The sequence below is a fragment of the Balaenoptera ricei genome, chromosome 18, assembly GCF_028023285.1.
Source record: "Balaenoptera ricei isolate mBalRic1 chromosome 18, mBalRic1.hap2, whole genome shotgun sequence".
NCBI classification, from domain to species: domain Eukaryota; kingdom Metazoa; phylum Chordata; class Mammalia; order Artiodactyla; family Balaenopteridae; genus Balaenoptera; species Balaenoptera ricei.
Window position 1 is genome coordinate 24,963,531 of NC_082656.1, and position 26,557 is coordinate 24,990,087.

Sequence of the window (26,557 nt, forward strand, 5' to 3'; positions counted from 1 at the left end):
GTTTCAAGTGTCTTCTTAATAGTTATCTTAACATGCCACTGATAAACAAAAAGGTTACAAATATTTCTTTTGTTTGTAATTTATTCAAAGGAGAAAGGGAAGATGAAATTTAGTGCTTTTCACAACTGATTTTGAGTGAGATACCTGAACTTTCATCATCCTCAGGATACAGATTTTGGTAAATGTGGTGACCTTACAGAAGATATGAAACTGTAAGAATAATAGGGTTTAAATGGCAAAAATCATGTTTTGAAGAATTACTTAATATGTCTAAGTTACTCTTTAAGAAACACACATAACTTCTGTAATAACTCTCTATGTCCAAAACACAAAAATGCAAATAAACCAGCATCCTTCAACTGTTAGGGATTTTCTACTGTGTATCTTAAAACCATAATGACTCAATGAAAAGAAAAATCTTTAATTCAAATAGATCACAATGAGTATAAACAGAACTTAGTAAATTTTCTAATTACTCTTTCCTGTTACATACCGTCTAACAAAAGCACCATGGTTCTGTGTGAAACCTTGAAAAAAGTTCCATGAATTCAGTGGACACTAAAAAATAGTGTCTTAAGGGAAGGATAACAAAGTAATTATAGCAGAGTACTAGAAGAAAAAGCCAGTATGCAGTTCAGTCTTGTCAGAATGCCATTCTTCCCTGGTGCCTGACTTCTAGTACTCACTGTTCCAGATTCACTTCAATGTGACCTCCCTTGGAAGCCTTCCACCCAAGAGTGCCCTCTACATTTGCCTCTTATAGCATGCATCAGTCCCCATATATATATATTATATTTGTACGCATGGCTGCCTCCTCTGATGAAAGAAGGAAACACGTTCTACTAATTTTATATCACCAGCACAGAATGAACCCTTAATAAATGGCAAAGAAAAAAAAGGGATTAATAGGCTTCATACCCTGCTATAAAATATTGAGAGTGTCTATCAGGCAGGACCCTGGTCTAAAATTGAGTTACTCTTACTACACAGATATCAAAGGGGAGGATGAATATTACCACAACAACTAAAATATATGAAAGAATTTCTCAAAACTATACCTATTTCCTTATTCGTTCGACAAACACTTTTTAGGCAACTGCCATGTGACAGGCAGTGCTCTAGGCACAGGAGACAGAGCAGGAAACAAAATAGACAAATATCTCTGCCTCCATGGAGTTTACATTCTGGAGTTAGAAGATGAACAATAGAGAAAATAAATAAATGTACAACGTAGGTATCAGACAGTAATCCGTGCTAAGGGAAACAAGAGAGAAGGAAAGGAAATTGGAGCATGCCAGACTGGGTGGGGTTTGCAACTTCGCATGGCTTTGCCAGAGCAGGTCTCACCGAGAAGGAGACATCTGAGGGGAGAAGAGAATCTTAGATATTTTTTCCTTTGTTTAAAAACTCATTGGTAAAAAACATTATGTCCTATAAGAGGTTGATTATAAACAAAACTACAATAGACAATGCCTTGTCTAGGCTTTCATAATGAGATTTCACAATGTAGTAAATTTAGAAACTATTTAAAACAGAACTAATGGGATGCCACTGTCTGATGACAATGGGCAGATCTATGTTTCTTTGCAAAGTAAACATTCTTTTTTCTTGATCATCACACAGTAAAGTTTGTTTTGGATGCTGATTTTATTTTAAACATCAAACTTGCTATGGTACATTATCTATATTCCTTTAATATTAAGATAATAACTGACCACTATTAAGTACCACTTATGTTCCGGCCACTGTTCTAAATACTCCTGTTATCTTATTTAAATGCTCACAACAACTCCATGAGGTAGGTACTATTATTTTCCCAATTTTAATGATGAGATCGCTTGAGAGAGATTAAGTCACTCTCCCAAAGTCACTCAGATAGTAAGTTGGACAACTGGGATTCAAGACCAGGCCTTTCTCAAAAAACAAAGTGTCCTTAATCACCACACTCTACTGCCTTAAAGGAGCAGTTATGTTATACAGCACTTCAGTATACCTGCTTATTAACTGTCCAAATATAAACTTAATATGGAAAGAGACCTCATAATAAAAATTTTTCTTGTAATTCAGACATTAAGTAATATGAACTTGCTGAAGCAAAATAACAGCCCCTATTTTTAAAGACCCCTTCAGGAATCTATTACATAAACACAGTGAGTAGTGATCCCAGAAGTGTCATTATGATATGGAAAAGGAAATAAAATGTAACTGATAAAAACAAAAGTAAACTGTATCCTTCTGTCTCTAAGAATATATCTAGTCTCAGAGTGGTTCCTTTTAAATTAAACCAACGTAGGAGTGAGAAATGTATAATTGATTGCTAGATCAACTGTAGCAATAATTAATAATTAAACCCAAAGATTAAGAACTAATATAAAGTGTTGAGGTCAACACACACAATGATATCTATTTGTTATTTCGAGCCTTTATGATCTTTCTGGGACAAAAGCCATTTTTCTATGACATGAACAGATTATCTCAAAGTCAAATATGGGTTTGGTGTAGAGAAAAATGGGTCCTCTTGATGAAATGAGTAATTCTGTGTTCTACCTTCAAAATTCCTCTTTTGAGTGTGTTGAAAATTAAAACACAAACTAGTTTCTCTTCTGACAGAACAGATTTTTTTTAGTACACTATTCTGATTTGATGGGTTCTGAAGTGATGGGTTTCAACTCAAATACCGGCTTCGCTTTCATGGATAATAAAAAGTACTTTTTAAATCTCTGATAATTCTTTTCTCCTGAAGAACAAAAATAAGGAGCTCAACAAAATTAAGTATTCTAATAGATGCTTTCTTGCAGAATCATTTTCTAAACTGGACTCCATAGAACATTTCAGTTTTCCTTGAAAAACATAGACATTAGTGATATTTTTCCTTTCAAGTGGTTTAGTATACAGTTGATTCCCATTATTTGCAGTAGTGCTCTATATAGTTGCCATGGAAATAACAAAAGACCCCAAATAGCCAAAGCAATCTTGAGAAAGAAGAACAAAACTGGAGGCATCATGTTCCCTGATTTCAAACTATATTACAAAGCTACAGTAATCAAAAGAGTATTTTATTGCCATAAAAACAGACACATAGATCAATGAAACAGAATAGAGAGCCCAGAAATAAACCCATGCATAAATGGTGAATTAATTTACAACTAAGTAGCCAAGAATATACAATGGGGAAAGGACAGTCTCTTCAATAAATGGTGTTGAGAAAACTGGACAGCCACATGCAAAAAAATAAAACTGGACCACTATCTTACACCATACCCAAAAATCAACTCAAAATGATTTAAGACTTGAATGTAAGACCTGAAACATAAAAATCCTAGAAGGAAACATAGGTGAAAGCTCCTTGACATCTGTCTTGACAATGATCTCTTGGATCTGACACCAAAAGCAAAGACAACAGAAGCAAAAATAAACAAGTGGGACTACATCAAACTAAAAACCTTCTTTACAGTAAAAGAAACAATCAACAAAATGAAAAGACAACCTGCAGAATGAGAGAAAATATTTGCAAATCATATATCTAATAAGGAGTTAATATTCAAAACATATAAAGAATTCATACAATTCAATAGCAAAAATAAATATGATTAAAAAATGGGCAGAAGATCTGAATAGACATTTTTCCAAAGAAGACATACAGATGACCAACAGGTACATGAAAATGCACTCAACATCATTAATCATTAGGAAAATGCAAATGAAAACCACAATGAGATATCACCTCACCTGTTAGAATGGCTATTATCAAAAAGACATGAAATAACAAGTGTTGGTGAGAAAGTGGAAAAAAGAGAACCCTTGTGCAATATTGGTGGGTATGTAAATTGGTGCATCCCTTACGTCAAACAGCATGGAGTTTCCTCAAAAAATTAAAAATAGAACTACCATATGATTCAGCAATTCCACTTCTGGGTATTTATCCAAAGAAAACAAAAACACTAACTCAAAAAGATATACGCACCCCCATGTCCATTGCAGCATTGCTTACAATAGCCAAGATTTGGAAACAACTTAAATGCCCACTGATGCATGAATGGACAAAGAAGGTGTGATCACATCTTCTTTGTCCATTCATGCATCGATGGACATACTGTTCAGCCATAAAAAAGAATGAAATCTTGCCATTTGTGACAACATACATGAACCTTGAGGGTATTATGCTAAGTAAAATACATCACACAAAGACAAATACTGTATGATCTGACTTATATGTGGAATCCAAACAACAACACAACAAGAACCAAAAACAAAAACCAAAAAAAAAACCTCACAGATACAGAAAACAGATTGGAGATTGCTGAGGGCAGGGCAGGGGACCAAATGGGTAAAGGGAGTCAAAAGGCACAAAAACTTTCAATTCTAAATAAATAAGTCATGAAGATGTGATGTACAGCATGGTGACTATAGTTAATAATACTGTGTTTCATATTTGAAAGTTGCTAAGAGAGTCAATTTTAAAAGTCCTTATCACAACGAAAAACTATTTGTAATTCTGCATTGTGACAGATGTTAACTATACTTATAGTGGTGATCATTTTGCAATACATTCAAACAGTGAATCATGTGACACCTGAAACTAATATAATGTCAATTATAACTCAGTAAAAAATTGTTTTAAAAATATAAAACTGAATAGAACAGAAACAAAAGAAAGAAGAAAGAAAACACCTCAAAACTCAAAAAAAAAAAAGGTGCCGTGAACACTGAATTAGCAAATACTGAACTATAGCTCCAAGGGGAAATGCAGGATTAACTTCCTATGAGACTTTCCATCAGCTGATCAATACATAACCTTGTTTTATGTGTTTCTTTTAAAATATATTGTTGGTCCATTAACATTGAACTTATGGCCAATAGCACTATAACTCAAAAGTGAAGGAAGCTTAGCCAACTCACACATTTTTTTTCCATAAAGTACACTGCAGCCTTCTTGCTTTTAGAAACTAGAGACAGCATTTCAGCACTATGCTTGGGGGCCACTTCAAACAGCGAGATCACCAAGAGACAACATAAAAATGTGAAAAATATCTCACTAAATAGATCACACAAAGGACACATGTTTACTGTATGGGAAGGCAGGTTTTCACCTGGTTCAGTCTCAGCTGGGGCCACGCACGTGAAGCAACTCAAATTTTCCACCACTCTATGCATGTCCGGGAATGACCACCAAAGCACCTCAAGTACCGACTTTGGAGTTACAAATAAATTTTAGCAAGTAGGTGAATTAGCAAATACAGAACCCACGTGAATAATGAGGATCCATTATATAAAATGTTAAGTAAATGCATGTAGTATTGTTTATTATGTGAAAAATTATACTAAACATTGTGCTGTGTTACACAATGATGTCAGCAAGTTGCACTGAAGATTGCCAGATACCTGAAGGTATGACTTCTGACCTCACAGTGACGCAAAGGCAGAAATTCACTAATATTTGTCATTTGATGTATGTTATCACTGACTTGGGCCATGTATTTTGTCTTATAATGTCAAATTATTGATAAATTTCAATGGTTTCTGCATATGAAGCATTTCTAATTGACATGCTTATACTCTGTGTCAGGGGCTGAAAGAAGGGAATTTTTCACAAAAGGAGTACATTTTGTCAGACAAGTTCCTATTAGTGTTCTTTCAATACATTATAATTTGCTAAGTATTTTTTGTTCAAATAAGTTTTAGAAATGTTACCAATAGCCAAGGCTTTTTATTATCAAAAATTTGAAGAGTTAATATTCAGTTTATTAAAAAAAACAAATTAAAAGCCTAGGTCAGTCTTAAGGTATGTTCAGCTTACAAGCCATATTTACAAATCTGGCAAATTTTAACCACCCTTTTTAAGGGCTATTGATTTTATTAGGTTATGCAGACTTCCAGCTTCTAACATCTCAATAATCTTTATAGTAATCTTATTTATAAGTATGGATCACACCTGTAGGGGGTTTTTGTTTGACTTTGCTTTTACAGAAATGATAAATTGCTGAATTATTATTCAATTATTCCTTTATACAGAAAAAGAAAAATTAATGCATGCTGCTAGGTGAATAATACCATCCACCTTTGATTATTCCTACAGAAATGTTTAATTCGCCTCTAGAAATATGAAGTATTATGCCACTTATTTATCAGACACATTTTATTAATGCACACAGAGTGGTATTTGAATTCCTTTGGTGTATGAGAATTCAAAAATTTTTTTGCATTTTTCTGTAATGAGATATATCCAAATTTTAAAACTAAAGTTATTTCTTATTACAAATGCAAACATGTAACCTGTAAAAAGAATTTAAAAATAGAAATAAAGAGAAAAGAGTAAATATCCATAAATCTGTAATACAATGAGAAACCACTGTATCTCTGTTATCTCCTTCCACGGGGCTACACATGGCTACCCATAGTATTATAATCTCCTTTTTCTGTCCATTATATTGTGGGTATCTTCCATGTCAACATGATGTGAATTAATTTGTCTATTTGTTCATTTATGTACCTCCTGAACAACTTCTTTCTGCCAGGCACTGTGCATCTGAAGGAACAGTGATTTTTTTGATATGGATATAGCAAAATCACTTAAACAATGCTTTATTATTGGACATTTGTGTCATAAACATAGAATGAGAATCTTTTTTTAATTTTTATTGGAGTATAGTTGATTTACAATGTTGTGTTAGTTCAAGTGTACAGCAAAGTGAATCAGTTATATATATACATATATCCAATCTTTTTTAGATTCTTTTCCCATATAGGCCATTACAGAGTACTGAGTAGAGTTCCCTGTGCTATACAGTCGTTCCTTATTAGTTATCTATTTTATATATAATACTGTGTATATGTCAATCCCAATCTCCCAATTTATCCTCTCCCCCTTACCCCCGGTAACCATAAGTTTGTTTTCTACATCTGTGACTTTATTTCTGTTTTGTAGATAAGTTCATTTGTACCCTTTTTTTTAGATTCCACATATAAGCGATATCATATGATATTTGTCTTTCTCTGTCTTAATTCACTTAGTATGATAATCTCTAGTTGCATCCATGTTGCTGCAAATGGCATTATTTCATTCTTTTTTTATGGCTGAGTAATATTCCATTGTATATATGTGCCACCTCTTCTTTACCCATTCCTCTGTCGATGGACATTTAGGTTGCTTCTATGTCCTGGCTACTGTAGACAGTGCTGCAGTGAACAATGGGGTGCATGTATCTTTTCGAATTATGGTTTTCTCCAGATATGTGCCCAGGAGTGGGATTGCTGGATCATATGGTAGCTCTATTTTTAGTTTTTTAAGGAACCTCCATACTGTTTTCCCTAGAAGCTGTACCAATTTACATTCCCACCAACAGGGTAGGAGGGTTCCCTTTTCAGAATGAGAATTTTTCTAGCTAAACACAGGAGTAATTTGGGAAATCATCTGCCTTGCAATTTGGTTCATGGTGAGTTTCAGTGTCAGGATTCAACAAGCTTTTACTTTCTGTTTTCTTCCTTAGTATCACATTTTAAAACTGTCTCCAACCCTGAGACTATGCAATTACTTACCTTTATGTATTCTAGTACTTTTATGATTTAATTATTATAAATTTGATCTTTAACCCATCTGGAAACTATGTAGTCCATAGTGTGAGGTAAGGATTGGGCTTCCAGTTTTTTTAATTGAATGGTGAGCTAGTTGCCACAAGAGGAATTACTGAGTAATCCATCTTTTTCACCACTGATTTGAAATATTATCTGTATAGTAAAATATATTATTATATATTTATGGGCAAGTTTCTGGACTTTTTATTCTGTTCCACTGATCTCTCACTTTATTCCCATATCAAAGCCACATTAATTTTTTGGTAGCTTTGTGCTAAGTTTAATTACATCTGATTGGTTAAGGCCCACTTCATTACTCTTCCTTTTCAGTATGTAACTAGATATTATTGTATGACCTTTCAGATCATTTCAGTAAGCCAAAATCCCAATAGCAAATGTATTTGTAATTGTGTAAAACTTACAGATAAATTAGGTAAAACTTAGACCATTCATTTGAATTCTTTTTGTTACTCAGCAAAGTTTCATAGTTTTCCTGATGTTTTCATAATTGTCTTGATGTTCTGCACATTTCTTGAGTGTTTCACTAAAAATTTCTTGTAATATTAGTATTTTAGTTTACAGTGGGCTGTTCCTATGAAGCTTGCTTTATAATTTGTTTTAACTGTGGTAAAATACACATAACATAAAATTTACCATCTTAACCATGTTTAAGTGTACAGTTCAGTTGTGTTGAGTACACGCATGTTGTTGTGCGACCATCACCACCATCCATCCCCAGAACGATTTCCTCTTGGAAAACTGAACCCCTGTACCCATTAAACACTAACTCCCCATTCCCCACACCTTCCAGCCCCTGGAACCGACCATTCTATTTTTTGTTTCTCTGAGTTTGACTACTCTAGGGACTTCATGTAAGTAGAATTATACAGTATCTGTCTTTTTGTGGCTGGCTTATTTCACTTAGCATAATGTCTTCAAGGTTTATCCATGTTGTAGCAGTGTCAGAATTTCTTTCCTTTTTTAGGCTAATATCCTATTGTATGTATAGACCACATTTTGTTTACCCATTCATCCATCCATTTTTTTGGCTTCTATGAATAATGCTGCCATGAACATGGGTGTACACTGCTTTATAATTTAAATATTTTATATATAACGTGCTCATAGTATACTAGAGATGGTGAATTAAAGTGTACATCAAGTCTCCAGGCTTTATCAGCCTGTAGCTATACATGGAATCACAATGATGACGATGATCCTTATTTTACTGGCTATTTCTCTTACTTGCTCACATAGGACCCCAGTCCTCTTCCTTTGCCCACATATTGCCCAAGGAATGCCTCACACATGCTCACAGTTTGCATTAAGAAGAAAGCCAAGCACATGTGACTTCCTGTTCATTCCAGCCTCTCAATTACACCACATATAGTAAGACCCTTAAGGTACTAATGCCGTAGAGGGAATTTTTTCCTGTCGGTTCATCATATCTACTCTCCTGCTCCATAACCAAGGAGAATGAAGAAGCTGATCCAACAAGCTAGAGTGCTTCTTCTTTAAGAGGAGGAGGGGAAAGACCATGAATACTCAAATGGGAATAATTTAGAACTGTTATGACAGGTATGGGTGATGATAAGGCAGAAGTGGTACCAGGGGAAAGTTGAATCTCCTCCTTCAACATTCCTCCCTTTGCTGTGGAATCTTAACTAGATTCATGATAAAATCTCTGTAAACTTCCCAACTTACAAAAAGGTTTACAGTCAAACAGCTCTGAGCTCTGGCATGCCAAAGGCAGAATAAGCCTGAAATTTTTTTCACTATGACTGAAGATTTCACTAGCACCTCACTCACTTATATACTTGTAAGCACAGAGGCACCTTCTTGAAAAAGGGCCATTCACCTCAAGATGCTTGAATAACATAGCTAACATTTACTAGCATTTACTGTGTGCCAGGTATTGAGCTAACGACTTGATCCTCACAAGAGCTTTAATATGGTTTAATACCAGGAAACCAAGGCTTAGAGAGGTCCTGTAAGTTAACCAATAAGAGCTGAAACTGGGACTCATGGGTTACTTCATGCATGTTAGGGTTTCATTTGCATGATTTAAAAAAATTCCAAACCAGATCTATTTATTTCTTTGAGGAACTTTTTGTTTCATGTTCTACATAAAATATTCTCTGTACTTTACTGATAGAGGGACACCAGCTGTGAGTACATGATCTCGAGATTTCCCCAGGAAAACCTATTAGTAATGCATCTGTAAAACATATTTAAAATAATTAAAACTGGAGAGCTTCTTTTGGTAGTCTTTCTTTTATCTTCTTTCTTCTTCTTTTTTAATTTGAATGACTAAAGTTTAACTCTGCAATGATTTTTCCCTTCCACCCTTCCTTAGCTGCTGGGTCCCACACTTACTTCCTAGGACCTGCTTCAAGCACTCATTGGGTACCTAACACAAATGCCAGAGCTTGTCATGATAATCTCTCCTCCGTATCCACCCTCAAGCTCCCCGTCCCCTCTTGCTTTGCCATATTTACAGAGACAAACCTTAACCCTGGTTTAATCCAATTCGCCACTTATTCCGTGCTTATACCCTTGCAGCCAAACATGGTCCCATACCAGGCTGGCAGTGCTTACCTTAAACTCATGGCCCCTCACTTCAGGTGTGCCCTTAATGCCACTTGATATTCACACCATATTTTTCTACTCCATTCACTTTCCCACTCTCCCATTCAAGTATTTCATACCTTTTCCTCTCTCTTCAGATCGCTAATATCTTCTCAGCTGAGGACCCAGCTTCTTATTCCACTAAGAAAACTGAAAGAATCAGAAAAGAACTTCCAGAAACGCTTACCACTGCATCTACCCAATACTATGGATAAACTGCCCTGCTCCCAGCAAAGGAGCTCCCAGCTACTCACAAGATCCCATCTTGCCTCATGTATTTAAGAACATTGCTCCAGGAATTTTCCTCTCTTTCCTGCATCATCTTATCTTCCCTCTCAACTGGATTAGTCTCCTCAGACCACCAATATTCTCTTCTTTCTCCTAAAAAAAAAGAATCATTTCACTATTTTAAAGAAGCCCTCACTTGACCCCTAGGTCTCTATCTAGCTATGGCTCCGTGCCTCTCCTATTTCTAAAGAGTTTGTTTTAGAGGCTGCTTTTATTTTAAAGATCAAACTTGCAACTGTATTCCTTTAATAGTACTATGATAACTAGCATCTATTAAATGTTAATTATGTACCAGCCACCAGGCTAAATATGTATATTGTCTCATGGAAATCACCACAACGTGTCTGTCGTCCCCTTGACCTCTCTTGGGGTCTTCCCTGCTACTTACTCCCCCTGCCCTCACTTCGCTCCAAGCCACCCTCAGCCTCTTAACATTTTTGGACTCTCTCAGGTATGTTTCCACCTCAGGGCCTTTGCATTTGCTTTTCCCTCTGCTTGTTCTGCTCTTCCTCCAGATATCCTCCCGGCTGTCTCTCTCAAAAAAAAAAAAAAAAAATCGGTCCAGATACATTGTGCAAACATAACAATTGTCAAAGTGTCCCCAAGACCTTTCCAGGGGTCCATGAGGTCAACACTCTTCTCATTACTTTCCTAAAACGTATACATGTTTTTAATATTCTGCATTGCACTCATAAAACACTGCAAATATAGTTTTTAAAAACCTAGATGTAGAACCATTTTATTAGAGATATGAAGTGGAGACCCACCGAGAAACATCAGATTTTTCTTTCTAGATCAGCTGAAAACATACCACTCAATCCCCTATAATCAACAGCACCTGAATAAATAAATAACAGCAGATAACCAGAGATGCTACAATACTTTGAAAGTATTTCAGCAGACGCCCAGTTTAACAGGAGTATTGTCTGAAGTACATGCCATTTATTCAATCTTCAAAAACATTTTGGATTTTATGCCTGGATTTAGCCATAACTAAAATTGCCTTACTTAAATCCCCTCCAGAACTGCTGTCATGAAGTTGCCGTTTAGATCGTGTCCAGACCTTACAAGGGGAGACATTGTAAGGACACCTCTAGCATGTGTGTTATGATGTAGGGGAGTGTCTACCTCACCCCTCAGTAACCCCCCCCGTGAACACTGGCAGAACACAACACATTCTTTGGGATCTAGAAAAACTGTTTTTCCTGCTAAAATCTAGAGGGCTTTTTCACCACTGACAATAACATTTTGTAAGTGATCTTGTTGCTCTGGCTGCCATGAAGCTTGGGGCCAAATTTACAACTTATCTTTATTATATTTATAAAATATAATTATATATATATCTTTATATATTATATAATATACATAATATATTATATATTATAGTGTTATAAAATTATTATATGTTGTATTGTGCATATTATGCATTGTGTATAATATATAATATGAAATATTACTATATTATACATTGTATATTATTATATTATATTTTATAAAGAGAAAGAGAGAGCAGAGTCTCTGCTCTATAGACTAACCCACTAAGCTTCCTCCTGGTCCTACACTCCTAGCTACATTTTACCTAAGCTTGATACACAGTATTGAATGTAAACCACTTCAAATATTTTCAGAGATGTGGGGAAATGATAGTATAAAATAAATCAGGCAGAGAAACAGGAAAGAGGAGGTATTCCAGGTAGATGGAATAACTCATGCAAAGACTTGGAGGTGTGACAGCACCTGCCTGACTCTGGGAACACAGAGGGGTTTGGCGTGACTGCCCACAGAACAGTGGCCAACTGGAGACCACAGTATTGACTCTGCCTGGTACGCTCTGGCACCAGATATCTGCATGGCTCATGTCACTTCATTCAGATCCCTGTTCAAATATTACCTCATCGAAGACAGTCCTTCCTGAACCAATTCATTCAAAATACTTTACACACACTCAACTGTACACACACCGCTCCATCACTCCCTCTCCCTTTACCCTGTTTTATTTTCCTTAATTATGCTTATGAACATCTGATATATATTTCCTTACATGTTTATTAACTTCTCCCTCAATAGACTACAAGCTCTAGTAAGCAGGCTTTTTTATGTGGTTTTGCCATTCCAGCAACTACAACAGTACTCAGTAAATAATGATTAAATGAATAGAAAGGTAGTCTAGCATTAAATTGAGAAAGACCTAGGAAGCAATGTTAAGAAATTTAAACTTTATGCCACCAGTAATGGGTAATGACTAAGAGTTGATGCAAAATGTATTATGATCATACTTCTCTTTTATAAAGATAGCTCTGGCAGAGCAGTGGTAGAGAATGGACCAGAGAGGAAATCCATGACAAAAATCCAAATGCTAAATTATAAAGGTTAAGTAGGTTGGGGAAACAGCAATAGAAATGGGAAGGAAGGAATGAATTCACCACAGATGCAAGCAGTAGAGAAAGGGACGGTACTATATATCATAATAGTTAAATCAGGCATCCAGCAGGTCGCTTGATGGCTGGGTGACCTTGGGCAAGTTATTTATCTAAACCTTGGTTTCCTTGTTTCTAAAATGGGGATAATATTTGTACCTACCTATTTAGTTTTATTATGAGGATTAAAGGAGATAATCTATGAAAATACACAATTGACCAAACTTGGTGACTGCTAATTGAGCTCCATGAGGCAAGGGACTGTATCTGCTTTATACACCACTGTTTCCCCAGGCCCTAGCACTCGGCAGAGCCATAGTAGGCATTGAACGCGTATTTGATAAAGGCAAATGAATTAATGAAGATTATCGGCAAGACAAAAAATCAGAGTTAACTACAAGGCAAATCCTTCCTATAAAAGTAATGGAGCAAAATGTGGCCAGGGGGGTGGGGAGCTTGTGTATTTAAATCTGTTTGTGAAAATATTGAGGCTGAGATGGTTACAGGACCCACCATAGGAAATGTCTAGTAGGCAAAGGGTCCAGATCTCAGGAGAGAGCACAGGCTGGAGAAAGATGGGTGCAGCTGGTAGTCAAAGCCTAACCTAATGGATCAGATCAACCAAGGAAAAGCAAAGAGAGTGAGAATCCTAGGAGACACACACATTCAGCATTAGCAAAAGGAATCAAGGATCGAGGCTGAGAGGCAGTAAAAGCTAATGAGAAAGATAAGAGGGATTAAACCTTGAAAGCAAAAGGGGAAGGTGTGAGAAAAAAAAATGGTCAACAGTGTCAAAATTGCAAGAAACACAGCTGAGTGAAAACTAAAAAGAGACCACTGGATGTTAGCAATTAGATCATCAGTGACCTTTGCAAAAGAGGTTTTCATGAAGTCGCTGGGGCAAAAGCCAGATTGTGGGAGCTGAGGAAGGGGAGAAAGGGAAGGTATAAAAATCAATCCAGGATAAAGCAGACTTGGCCATGGATGCACCTAAAAGCCTACCTGGCCAATTATCTCCACTACCACCTCCAAGTGGTCGTTTGTCCTTAATAGAGTATTTTTTCCTAAGACATTTGTAGCATATCTTACTCTAGAAACAAGGTTGGCCCTCATGAAAGTCATCGAGGGAGCCCATCTTCACTGCTCTGGCAGTATGGGTTTTCGTATGTCCAAAGCGCCCTGCACGGTAGCAAAGACAGTTTTCCAAATGACAAAATAACGGTCTGTAAAAATATATAGTTTTATCAAGTCCTTTAAATAGTCAACAAAGGACAGTGGTCTGTGTAGCCTACTGATTACAGTATTTAGAAGGCACGTGTATCAGGAATAACTGCGTTATCAGGATTTTTATACCAGTTTTGGAAAAGAATTATAATAATCAGGGATACAAAAGCATACTGTGTATTTCCTTAATCCTCATCGCTACCCTTTGAGGGCAGAATCACTATCCCTATTTTGCAAATGAGAAATCTGAAGTTCAGAGAAATGAAGTGTATTGGTTAAGAGTATGCTAACTGTTGTAGCAAACAATACCCAAATCTCTGGGGCTGAACACAATAAAGGTCCATTTCCCTTTTGTGTCACAATCCAATTTGGCCAATGAGGTTTGGGGGCAGGAGCACAGAGGCTCTGCTCTATGAGGCAGGGATCCAAGCTCCTTCCACTGGATAATCGACATCCATCTGGCACGTGAGAGAAGGGACAAAGCATGGAGAGTCCCACAAATGGCTTTAGAGGCCAAGTAAACAAACATCATGCCCACTCATATTCCAGCGGCCCAAACTCAGTTGACACAGCCCCACCTATCTGCACGCGGAAAATGAAGTCTCAAAGCGGGCCAGGAAGGACAGGGGAAACCCAGATATTGAGGAGCACGGCATTCTCTGCCACGTTAAATAACATGGTGAAGGTCACCTAATTGCACATGGAAGAGCTGAGAAGCAAACCCGACACTACCTAACTGCCCCAGGGGACCCTGCTGTCCAATGGAGTTTCTCCTTTCATTGCACTGAACCCACTCCTAATTTTAGCATTTCTCCAAATGACAACAACAACAGATGGTTATAGTGTGTGTTTGTATTTTTTTTCATCTGTCTTTTATTGTCTGTCCTGCAATTCCCCTTTACAAATCAGTGGTTTTAGTCTTCTGAGGGGCATACACATGGACACAAAATTTGGGGAGCCCTCTGAAGTCCATCCAGACTATGGAATGCATGAGCCGCAAGCAAGCAACTCTACATTACCTTACTGTTAACTTACTTCCAGCTTTCCACCTGCTTCCCCTCCACTCCCATCCCCCCACCCCACTTCAGCCCCACGGACCGCCTCCTTGTTGTAGCTTGTTTCTTGATCTTTGCAGCCGCTGTTCCTTCTGCCTGACTTCTTTCCCCCCCAGAGGTCTGCGTAGCTCATTTCCTCAAGGTCATTGCTCAGATGTCACCTTCTCAGGAAGACCTTCCCCTTCCTACCCCACCCCCGCTCCCATTCATGCTTTTTTTTCTCTATAGCACTACTCACCTTCTAATATACTATTCATTTTACATATTTATAAGTTATAAATTCTCCCTGCATTAAAATGTGAGCCCCATGAGGGCAGGGGTTTTCATCTATTTTGGTTTTGTTTACTGCTCTATCCCTGGCACCTATGACAGTACTTGGACACCATAAATATCTTTTTGAATGAATTGAGGGGCAACAAAGGAGTAGAAAAGACAAGGGGCACACAGGTAGATGCGCGCTGTTGAAAATGTTCTCATTCCAAAGCTGGTTCACAGGTGTTCATTTTACCACTATGCTTCACAAACCATGGAGATAGTATATATTCATATATACATATAATATTATAACATAATTTTAAAGTACTATATGAGTTTGTACCAATAATCCCACTCAAAACAGTGTGCCTGCTCAGGTATACACCCTGGAACCTTTTCTTATCTAAATTAAAGAGTCAGATGGAGAAAATCGGGCCCTCAAAATGTCATTTTCATTCCTTAGCCATTTATTTAAAAATAAATTTTACTCATATTTTTTCCTCAACTATGCCTTAATAGGCCAATGGAAAAGTACTTTATATAATTCTTTTTAGTGCTATACCATGACCTTCTAAAAATAGCATCTTACCTTATAAAAGTGAAACTAACAGTTTTCTTTGAAAATCTATTTGAAGTGTTAGATACCTATAAGCATTTCTTCTAAATTAGTCCTTCTAAAGACATTTTAAAGCGATTCCATGATTTGTCCAACAGTAATTAAAATTAATATAAATTTCAGCTGAAATCTTTTATTCCACAATTCACTTTTCAAACATATCCTCTTTAACATCTCACTAAAAACAGAGGTTTCGATTGCAAAAAAGGCATTAGGATACCTAAAACATTGGTCACAGATACGTTCACAGATTAAACAAACGAATAGAGGGCAGGGCATGAAGGAGGAGGGAAGGGAAGGGGGAGGAGAGGGGAATTTAGGGGAGAGGAGAAGAGGCAGGAGAGGTAAGGAGACACTGGCATACATCCATACTTGTACACTGTAGATGTCAAGTTTCAAAACCCAAGAAGCTTACGGGACTTAAAAGAAGACATTTGGAAGCCATCCACTGTTTCGAAGTCCTGCTTTTGAGTTCCAACCCTGCCATTTACTCGGCAGATGTTCAAACTTGGTCTCAGTTTTATCAGTTGTAAAATTCAGATGGTTTTAAGCAACTGTTCAATGAGATCATGTATATAAAACTATGCTGTAAACAATAAAATGCTAAGGAGAAAGGTATCTTCAAATTTCTGACATAAATGCCCTAAGCTTTATTTAAAAAAGCTTTATTATACTAAATTATAATCTGATGGTTTGAGAAAGTCCTGGTATTCAAACCGCACAGTGAGAAGGTTAGAGATTCCAGCTCCACACATGATAAAGTTAATCATATTTCCTTGGTGTAAAACAAAAGGCTTAGATAACTAATAATGACCTACTGTACAGCACAGGGAACTGTACTCAGTACTCTGTAATGACCTATATGGGAAAAGAATCTAAAAAAGAGTGGATATATGTATACGTATAACTGATTTACTTTGCTGTACAGCAGAAACTAACACAACATTGTAAATCAACTATACTCCAATAAAAATTAAAAACGAAAACAAGAGACTAACAAGTCTTCCCAATATCCTTCTAACAAAAAGCGGGGGCAGAGGGGGAGGCAGGGAGGGGAATTATTGCCATATATGTTCATTTGAAAAAAATAAGTGACAATCTAAAGTAGAAACAATGTACATTGAATCTTAAATTAAGGCCATTATCAACAATGGCTATTGACCATCTTAAGCCACTTAACCAAATCAAAACTACAAATGTGTTTCAAATAACTAAATATTCACAGAAAAAAATTCTCCATACCCAACAAAATCAAACTAATTTGCCAAGGGAAAATGTAATGGGCATGGACATATAATGAACATGTTATGGTCTTTTTCAAAGGTCTATTTTTAGACATGAAACAAACTCTCTTTAATTAAAACCTTTGCTATATACGTATTTCCTGAGCAAGTAAAGCCTAACAAATCCAATATGAGTGAAACACTGTACCCTGGAAACAGTAAGGAGCCCCGAGTCATTTACAATAGTAGTTTCATATAACCTTCCATCACTCTCACCACAATAGCAAACATGCAACCTTAAACTAACTGAAACCTTTCTAAATTTAGATACCTTCAAATAATGCATCTTAAGTTATATGTAAAGGTTTAGTAAATTATTTATTACTTCTCTTATCTTTATTAATGGGATATCATGTTTAACTTGTAATCAAAATGGAAAGAAAGCTGTTACACCATATATTAGTGTACCAAGACTCAGAGTTTCCAGTCTATATTTAGTTCACATTAAAATGGAAGCAAAGACGCAAACCAAGCTAAAAATAAAATGTTCTACAAAGATGAGATTTTTAAATGGATTGAAATCTAGCTATTTTTGGTCCCCTAAACGCTGATTGCATTTCACAGCACCTTAACTTTGTAGTGCTTCGCAAACCATTTTCCATCACCTAGGATAGGGATCAAAAAACTACAGCCCACAAGACAAATCCATGGGCCATATACTTCTGGCACCTGATAGTATACAGCCCACAAGTTAAGAAGGTTTTTACATGTTTAAATGGCTTTTTTAAAAACATAATATTTTTTAACACATAAAAATGTTATGAACTCAAATGTCAACATCCTTAAATAAAGTTTTATTGGAACAAATGTAGTCACATTTTACCACATATAGACATATGCCACACATATACCACATTACAGCTGCATATAGGTATTTAAGTATTATCTATAGCTGCTTTTATACTACAACAGTAGAGTTGAGTAATTTCAACACAGACTGCGGCCCACAAAGCTTAAACTATTTACTACCTGGCCCTTTATAGAAAAAGTTAGCTGATTTCTGCCTAGATGAATGTTAATTATTCTAATTCAAGATATCTTCCTGCTTATCACCTATCAAAATGTAAAAATTCCTACTTGCCTTTCACATCATGTTGAGTTTCTGAACAATAAACCTGCTAATATTACTTTATTTCTTAACAATCTTCTGGCCTTGTTTCTGTTTCCCGTCCTATTTGGATCATTACCCAATCCAATGTTTCCATGCAGAACTGTGGCTAAAAGTCTTAAATAGTATTTTCGAATCTATTCTGTTTCTGTTTTAAATACTGGATATGAATCAGCATGACCTACTAATGGGCTGCCACCTACAACCTGAAATAACACTGAGCGAGTTTTCCCTAATCTACTCTATCGAAGGTTTATGGTGAAGAATAATGTTTTAATTGCACAAATTGTATCTCATAAAGCAGTGAAAAATACAAATCAATATTTCCATATTGATTATGCCTTACCATAAAGATATAAGAGTTTATTTATACATCCTTCATGTTAAAGTAAAACCAAGGTACCAACTGAAGAATGTGGTGGTTATTCTTTTAATGGGCTGAAAGAGATGTCCTAATCCAGATATAATGTTGCAAAGTTCTGAATATCTTTCCAGTGTTTAGGTATGTTTTACCTAAATTTAGAGACACATTTGTGGACATTAAAATTAACTGTAAGAAGACATAAATGTCAAAAAAAATAAATGCGAGCATAATAAACCAAATTAGGAAATATTTTTGACACATGAAGCTTCAAGACCTTAGCCAAGATGAGTCAGTGTGAAAAGAAGTCATTGAGTTGGTTCCCACTTGTTTACACTGTTTGGCTTATGACAGTTGAACAATCCTAGTCTATAAGCCTGACCAATGTTCCTCCAGCCATTCGCTGCAAAATGAAAGACTACAGTATTCATGAGCCAACAAAAAGCAAACCAACTGTCCTTCACACTCATGTTCAAAACCAAGCTGGTGTGAGGTTGTATCAGTGCTGTTTCAGAATGTCTCATTCCCAGCAAACACCTGTGAAATTCTCCACAACAGTAAATCTGAATGCAAAATCAAGCTTCTCCTTGAAACAAGACTAAGAATTTAGGGATAACAGTCAAGGGTAAAGAGAGAGGAAGAGATTTGATGAGTTACAGCTCCCTTTGGCTTCCCCACATCAGCACTATTTAAACTTTTGTATATAAGTGATTTTTTTTTTCCTTTGGGGAAATCGAGGCACCCATAAAATTATCCAGCGTTTAGCACCTGGGTAGCTAGATGAGACTACCTGAAATTCCATTTAGCTGATACAGAGAAAGGAAAAAAGTGAAAAACAGAGAAAGAGAAAAATAGTAGAGATGACAGCAAGGAAAAGAAACAGGAGGAAAAAATGGGAAATGAAAACGGGAACAAAGAGCATACAATATGAGGATGTGACAAGGGTACTAAAATGTACATAAGCATTTTATTAAACCACACGAATTTAAAAGGCATGCCAGTCTTATTTAGTCTTTATTTAAAAAGTACATTGGGGGCTTCCCTGGTGGCGCAGTGGTTGAGAATCCACCTGCCAACGCAGGGGACACGGGTTCGATCCCTGGTCCGGGAAGATCCCACATGCCACGGAGCAGCTAAGCCCGTGCGCCACAACTACTGAGCCTGTGCTCTAGAGCCTGTGCCGCAACTACTGAAGCCCGCACGCCTAGAGCCCGTGCTCCACAATGAGAGAAGCCACCGCAATGAGAAGCCCGCTCACCGCAACGAAGAGTAGCCCCACTCTCCCCAACTAGAGGAAACCTGCGTGCAGCAACGAAGACCCAACGCAGCCAAAAATAAATAAATAAAATAAATAAATTTAAAGAAAAAAAAAGTACATTGTATCCACTGCAAAAAAGCTGAGATTAGTGTTGTCTTAAAATAGCCCATATTTCCTTTCATAGGGAGCTGGTTAATTAAATGATGACATAACATGCAGGTTAAACCGTATGAAATTTCCCATATTGGACCATTTTTTTCCAGCTTTATGGAGGTATAACAGACAAGTAAAATTGTATATACTTAAAGTACACAATGTGATGATTTGATAGACATATACATTGTGGAATGATTACCACAATTAAGTTAATTAATATATCCATCACCTCACAGCTAAGAGTGTGTGTGTGTGTGTGTGTGTGTGTGTGGTGGGAATACTTTGCTATTCTCTTAGCAAATTTCAAGTACACAATACAGTATTATTAACTACAGTCACTATGCTGTACATTAAATCCCCAGAGCATATTCATCTTATAATTGAAAGTGTGTACTTCTCCCCATTTTCCCCACCTCCCAGCCCTACTCTTTACCATTCTGACCTACTGACAGAGCAACTTCACTTAGCTCAACTTAATATAATGGAATACTTTGCCATCATTAGAAAGAATGAGGTAGTCGTAGTCAAGCATTAGAGAAATGATCTCCATGTTTCAAACAAACGAGATGCAGAATGTGTAGAGAATGTTCTCATTTGTATTTTTTAAATACTACATATTTATATATTTATATATATATATATATATACACACACACACACACACACACATATATATATTTCTGTATGTGCATAGAAATTTTCTGGAAACACACCAAGAAAATGTCAGCAATTGCCTCTGAGACAGAGACTATGTGGTCTAACGTGGGAGGGAGATTACTTTTCACTGGATACCCTACCATCACCAAATATCGTCTCACACTGTCTGAATGTCTTACTATATGCACATGTTACTTTTGCAATTAAGAGAAGTCTGGATACTTTCCAAATGCCACAATTAACTTAAGGTTCTTCACTAACACTCAAATTATTTAAAACATTAACCAGCATTCACAACAAGGAACACTTCACTTCAAATAAGGTAATTACTTAAGTTAGTGGCTGTTGTTCACTCCAAACCTAAACTAGACACCAAACAGCTTTATGATCCTAAGGATCTTAAAGGACACTAAAATAAGTACTGCATTTTAACAATAATACCTATATATATGAAGCATTATATGTATGTATGTAATATATACACATAGTCATTCATTTAAGAAATACTTACGACCTCTATGTGCAACTCACTCTGCTGTAGGCCCTTTGTATGTCTGTACGTAAGTGCTTTCCAAAGAGAGAGCATATATGTGCAGACATATGTAAGCACATGGATATGTGCGTGTAAATACGTGTGCGTGTGCCACAGACACCACCCCAGGCTGCTACATAACCAGGACAGAAGATACCATTAGTAATCACAACTTGTGAGACCTAGTGGTCCCTTGGTTTATCTTCGGGATATACAAGCTCCTGCTGTCTTAAATATGACTAAGCCTTGGGCTAGTCTCAGGGCCTCCTTCTCCTCCAGGCTCCCCCATCTTACACACCTGTGGAAGGGATCAAGAGTGTCTGTCCTTTTCTAAAGATCTTTTCCCTTAACTCTCATCTGGATCACAACTGAAGACTGGAAACCAACAGTGAAATTTAGCAGCTCCCATTCTATGAATTCCGCCCACTGCCCTGCCCTCATCCCTGAGAATCAGTACCTGTGGTAAGAGATGTTAACGGATGAAATCTGTAGCAGAGATGAACAGTCTGGATTGGGGGGTTGGGACAGGCAGGGAGGACACGGCCCACCAGTTTCAGCCGGTTTAGGCCCTGATTTCATGTGTCCATATATGACAATGTTGATGAACTTGTATGCCCTTGTATAAGCTAGTATAAAAGACAGGACTTCTGAAATTCAATACATCTTTAGAAATTTAAGGAACGTTTCATTGAATGATCACTAATTATCCCTAATCATGGCAAAACATTATGTGCTAAATATTTTTGTGAGAAAGTTAAATGGAAAACCAAGAATAAACATGCTTTTTGAATTTACTCTTAGTCTCGATATAGATACTTCACCCCAAACCATAGATAATATCAAATTTAAAGAGTATAATCGTAGCTATCGTCATGAGTTCAAGAACCCTTCAAATTTTAGTGGTACTCCCAACAAATTTGTTGTTTGACGTTACTCAATTCAAATTAGAGTTATCTCTAAATTTTCTTCCAAACAGTATAAATTTACTGGTCAATCTTGATATAAGTATACATAGAATTTTTACCATTTCAGTTGAATGTATAAAAATACCATTTTCTTAAAACCTGTCATTTTGCCCATTATTAACACAGTTTTGTGAACTTTTTTTTTAACTAAGATTTCAAATGTTAAAGGTACTCTCTGTTAGGAAAGTCCCTATTTTGTTTAGCCTAAATCTTCTAAAAATACGTTAAACTCCATATCTTTAATTTATCAAAATTATATTAAATTAAAAATGTCACTGTTAAAAGGAGGTTACAAGATGCGCACTTGAAAAGGAAGCATCTCTGACTCTAAGTGCAGCTTGTTAACAGCTGTGTGTGTGCTTACACATATTTATTTTAGAAAATAAGGAGGCAGGTGCAAACATGAACCCACAGGCATATAATAAAAGTTCTATTTTCATATATGGGTCCATTAACTTTAGAAAACAAATTCTCATAAAAATAGGTATAGACTGAATTAACTTATGCAAATTTATTCTTAAAGAGCACACAAATCCAATGATTTTATTGGTTCCCTTTGCAAATTCCTCGTTAAAGTCCCCCGTGATAACTGACTCTCCGCGTGATGATTTCTACAGTATGATGAAAATTAGAGTGTATAAATAATCCTTCAGTCGTAAGCATCTGCTATATGTACATATAAAATCAAATTAAAACTCTCAACTTTGAGCCCTCACAGGTCAACAGTACCTGCTACACAAAGAGTAGCACAGCATGCTAATCTCCATGTAACACAAAGCGGTTACTTTTCATCATTAAAAATAACCATGGGTGTGTCGATAAGATAAGAACACTGCACTTAGCGGGAACCTAGTACTCCAGCGAGGTCTGTTGTTTGTGCCGCGCAGGGTGCGGTTAACCGCGAGCATCATTTACCAAAGGGCAGCAAAGGGGCACAGGGGCTGTCAGGTGTCACCTCCCCATCCACCCGCTCAGAGTGGGCCAGGGAGAGGCAGGCTGCTGCCCACGGGAAGGGAAGGTGGCGAAGTTCACTGCAGCTCTGGCTGGTCAGCCTGCACTTCGCTCCCTGAGCAACGCACACACTCTACCGAACCACTGCACGGCAGGTAGGACCAAAAATGAAACACTCCTTTTTAGATCCCTGAGTGGGAACCCTAAACAGCGCTTCCGCTTTTTCCCACGCTCCCTGGTTCCTTTCTCCTCCGCCCCTGCCCACCCAGCTCCCCCGGAACCCACCCTGGAGGCCCCAGCGCGCCGGCCGGGAATCCCTTCCTGCGGCGCGCCGTCCGGCTCCCCCAGGCCCCGCCTCCGGGCCCAGGCCCCGCCCTCACCTCGGCTCCACACTTTGCCGGGATCGCCCTGCGCCCCAGGCGCCCACTCTCCTCTTGCCCGCCCAGCCGCCTCCCGCCTTCCACGCTCCCCTTGGGCCCGCCTCACCTTGGTCCGGATCTGCCCCGAGGTGGACACTTTGCGGATCAGTTTCTGGGGTCCCTCTTGCTCCGCTTCGCTGTCGGACGAATCCTCTCCGGGCCCGGCCGAGGCAGTGGCGGGGGTGACCGCGGCGCCGGCCGCGGCGGCTGCTCCTCCCGCGGCGCCCGGAGGGTGGTGCTGGCCGCCGGCCCCCGCCATCCTCTCCGACTCCTGTGGGGACACAGCACCGCCCTGCGGGGGCGGCGGCGGTGGTCAGTAGGTGGGCTCTGCTCGAGCCGGGCCCGGAGCCCCGCGCCCAGGCGCCGCCGCCATCTTCCCCTCCCCCAGCCGGCCCCGCGGGGGAAGGGTCGCCGGGGACCAGACGCCTCCCGCGGCCGGGACCCTCCAGGATCCCGCGCTCCGCTCCCGCCTGAGTGGCGACCGCGGTGGGGCGCAGGGGACACGGACCCAGGCCCGCTGGGACGCCAGTGCACCCAGCCTCGGGATGTTACAGGGTTCCTGACCTGGAATACAACCGGCGCGGGTAGAGAGGATGGGAGCGACAGAGGGATTGGGACAACCTCCCACTTCCCCTAGGGTCCGGGGTCCCCAGGATGGACGGGAGGGCGGGGGAGACGCGAAGCCTCCGCAGCCCATCCCCGCAGGCCCGGCAGTGGCGATGCTCCCTCCCTCGGTCCCCGGGCAGCAGGGGCAAGAACGGTCCCGGGAGTAGAAAGAGAATCTAGCTTCCTCCCGGCTCCCCTGGGTGCTCCCGCCACCTCCTGGACCCAGAATCTCTCCAGAGACACTTGGGCCTCGCCGCACAGTTCCCGCGAGTAAAAGTCCCCTCCGGCCCCGAGATGGATGGGCGCTGCCCCCTTGTCTGTCTCCGGACCCCGGAGCCCTTCTCGGATGACCCGTACCTCTCCCGCCTCCGCCTAGGGGTTCGGGTCCTTTCAGCTCTCCCGACCGTGGCCTTTAGTTTCTGGCCCACCCCCACTCCCATCCGGCGCACACGGAAGAGAAGAGCATTTTCCGGGAGGTTCCGCTCGGCTCTGAGAACTTTTGGTTCAGAAAGAGCGATCCCTTTGGCTAACAGGAAACTGGCCAGGGCGTGGAGAGCGCGCAGAGACGAGCAAGTACCCGCAGCCCGAGACGACAGAATGCAAAATAAATATCTAAGCTGAAGCGCTAACCGAGACTGCCTGGAAGAAAACAATGCACTGGAGCCGTGTGAACACCAGTGCCCGAGCACGAAAACATTGGAAGTCCTGGGAGAGCCACTCCCTAACCCGGACTAGAGCAGGAGGAAATGGGATCAACAGGCGGCAGGCACCGCTCACAGCTCATCCCCCGCGAGCTGGTTGAGCGGACACTTGGGAATAGCAGCCTCGCGGTGCGTTGTGCACGCCCCGTGCCAAAGAACCCTTGTAGGTGTGGGAGGGCTTCCGGGAGAAGAGGCTAAAATGACAGATTCCTCTTGTCGTCCACAGAGAATTCCAAACCGGTGTTAGCTACATTTTTAAGTAGGGCAAAAAGTCCCTGCCAGACTATGCAGTCTCTTCACACTTCAGGAAAGCATTCAGTCTCTTTAGCGTGTTCATGCCCTTCAGGATTCATTCGAATTTTTTCAACTGACATGACCTTTGCGGGTCCTCCAGGCTAAGGGAGGGATGTTTTAGTTTGGGGTTTTTTGTTGTTGTTGTTGTTGTTTGGTTGTTTTTAGTTTCAGTCTTACTCTCAATAATTTGCTGTGACAGAACTAACAGTTCTAAGAGATTTTAAGAAACAAGATGCAATCCCAATACTACTGTCTATCCACACGGTAGATTAAATTGACTGAAATGTAAAATGTGCTGATTAGTTTGAATGTGCAAAGACAGGAGATTGCTGCCAGGTAATACTAATTGATAAAGGCTACTTCTCCGGCCTCATTTGTCTTCTATAGGAAAGGAAGGAAGTGGCAAAATAAACTTTAAGAGCCCTTATGGCTCTGTAAAAATGCAATTCTATATCTACAAAGAACGTACTGCTGAGAAGGGAATTCTTTAAGAGAAAAAAATAATCAAAATAATGGCCTTTATCCCAACCCAACTGTTTGGTCACTGACAAGTCTAATGGTCTGACAGTGTAAATAAGAGCACCTCGTAAAGGGCCACTTGATAGAATAAACCTAGTTCAGACCTCTCTTTTAATGTAAAGAACCTGAGGCCCAAAGTCACAAGCAGGACCAAAGTCAAAATCATGTGTCTTATTGTAATGTTCTATTCACCTTACCACATCATACAACAAAAGTCAGTTTGTCAATTATATGTTTCTGTTCACACTTTAGGCTTTAAAGTTTTATATAAGTAACATTTTCCAGAAGCCAGGCAAAGAGTGATTAAAGGAAAAGGCATTGTTTAATGTCCATGCCTATTCTGTGATCTTAAAAAGAAGACTGAATACACTTCTCACTCTGATTCAAACACTGATCACTTAAAAATATTAAAATAGTTTCCCGTGCAAAAGCTGGGCAATTAATACTTCAAAGTAAAGGTATTCATTACTTCATAAAAAATTAACCTCACAGTTATCCCTGCTCTTCAAAGACTCCTGTAACAAGTTCTAAAATTTGGTTGTGACTTTGAAAGCACAGCCAGTCTTAGCCTGCTCATGCTAAATAAATGATCCCTGCTCTACAATTTCCCTAGCACATACTCAGAGTGAAATACTGTGTAAGCAAGTGAAGGAATGTTGCATCATTTCCCACAAAGGGCAGCTCGTGAAAAA

General features: G+C 38.8%; 1 protein-coding gene across 5 annotated transcripts in view; it reads right to left on the minus strand.

Moving 5' to 3' along the window:
- The window catches only part of DGKH (diacylglycerol kinase eta), a 165,491-nt gene extending 140,728 nt beyond the window's left edge, over nucleotides 1-24,763 (minus strand). For all 5 annotated transcript variants that reach the window (XM_059902884.1, XM_059902883.1, XM_059902882.1 and 2 more), the window contains exons 1-2: nucleotides 24,709-24,763; nucleotides 23,813-24,037 (exon numbers count right to left, since the gene is read on the minus strand). In XM_059902884.1, coding sequence (XP_059758867.1) covers nucleotides 23,813-24,004 — 192 coding nt within the window. In that variant the 5' untranslated portion in view covers nucleotides 24,005-24,037; nucleotides 24,709-24,763. The remainder of the gene's footprint in view (nucleotides 1-23,812; nucleotides 24,038-24,708) is intronic.
- Nucleotides 24,764-26,557: the final 1,794 nt, after the last annotated feature.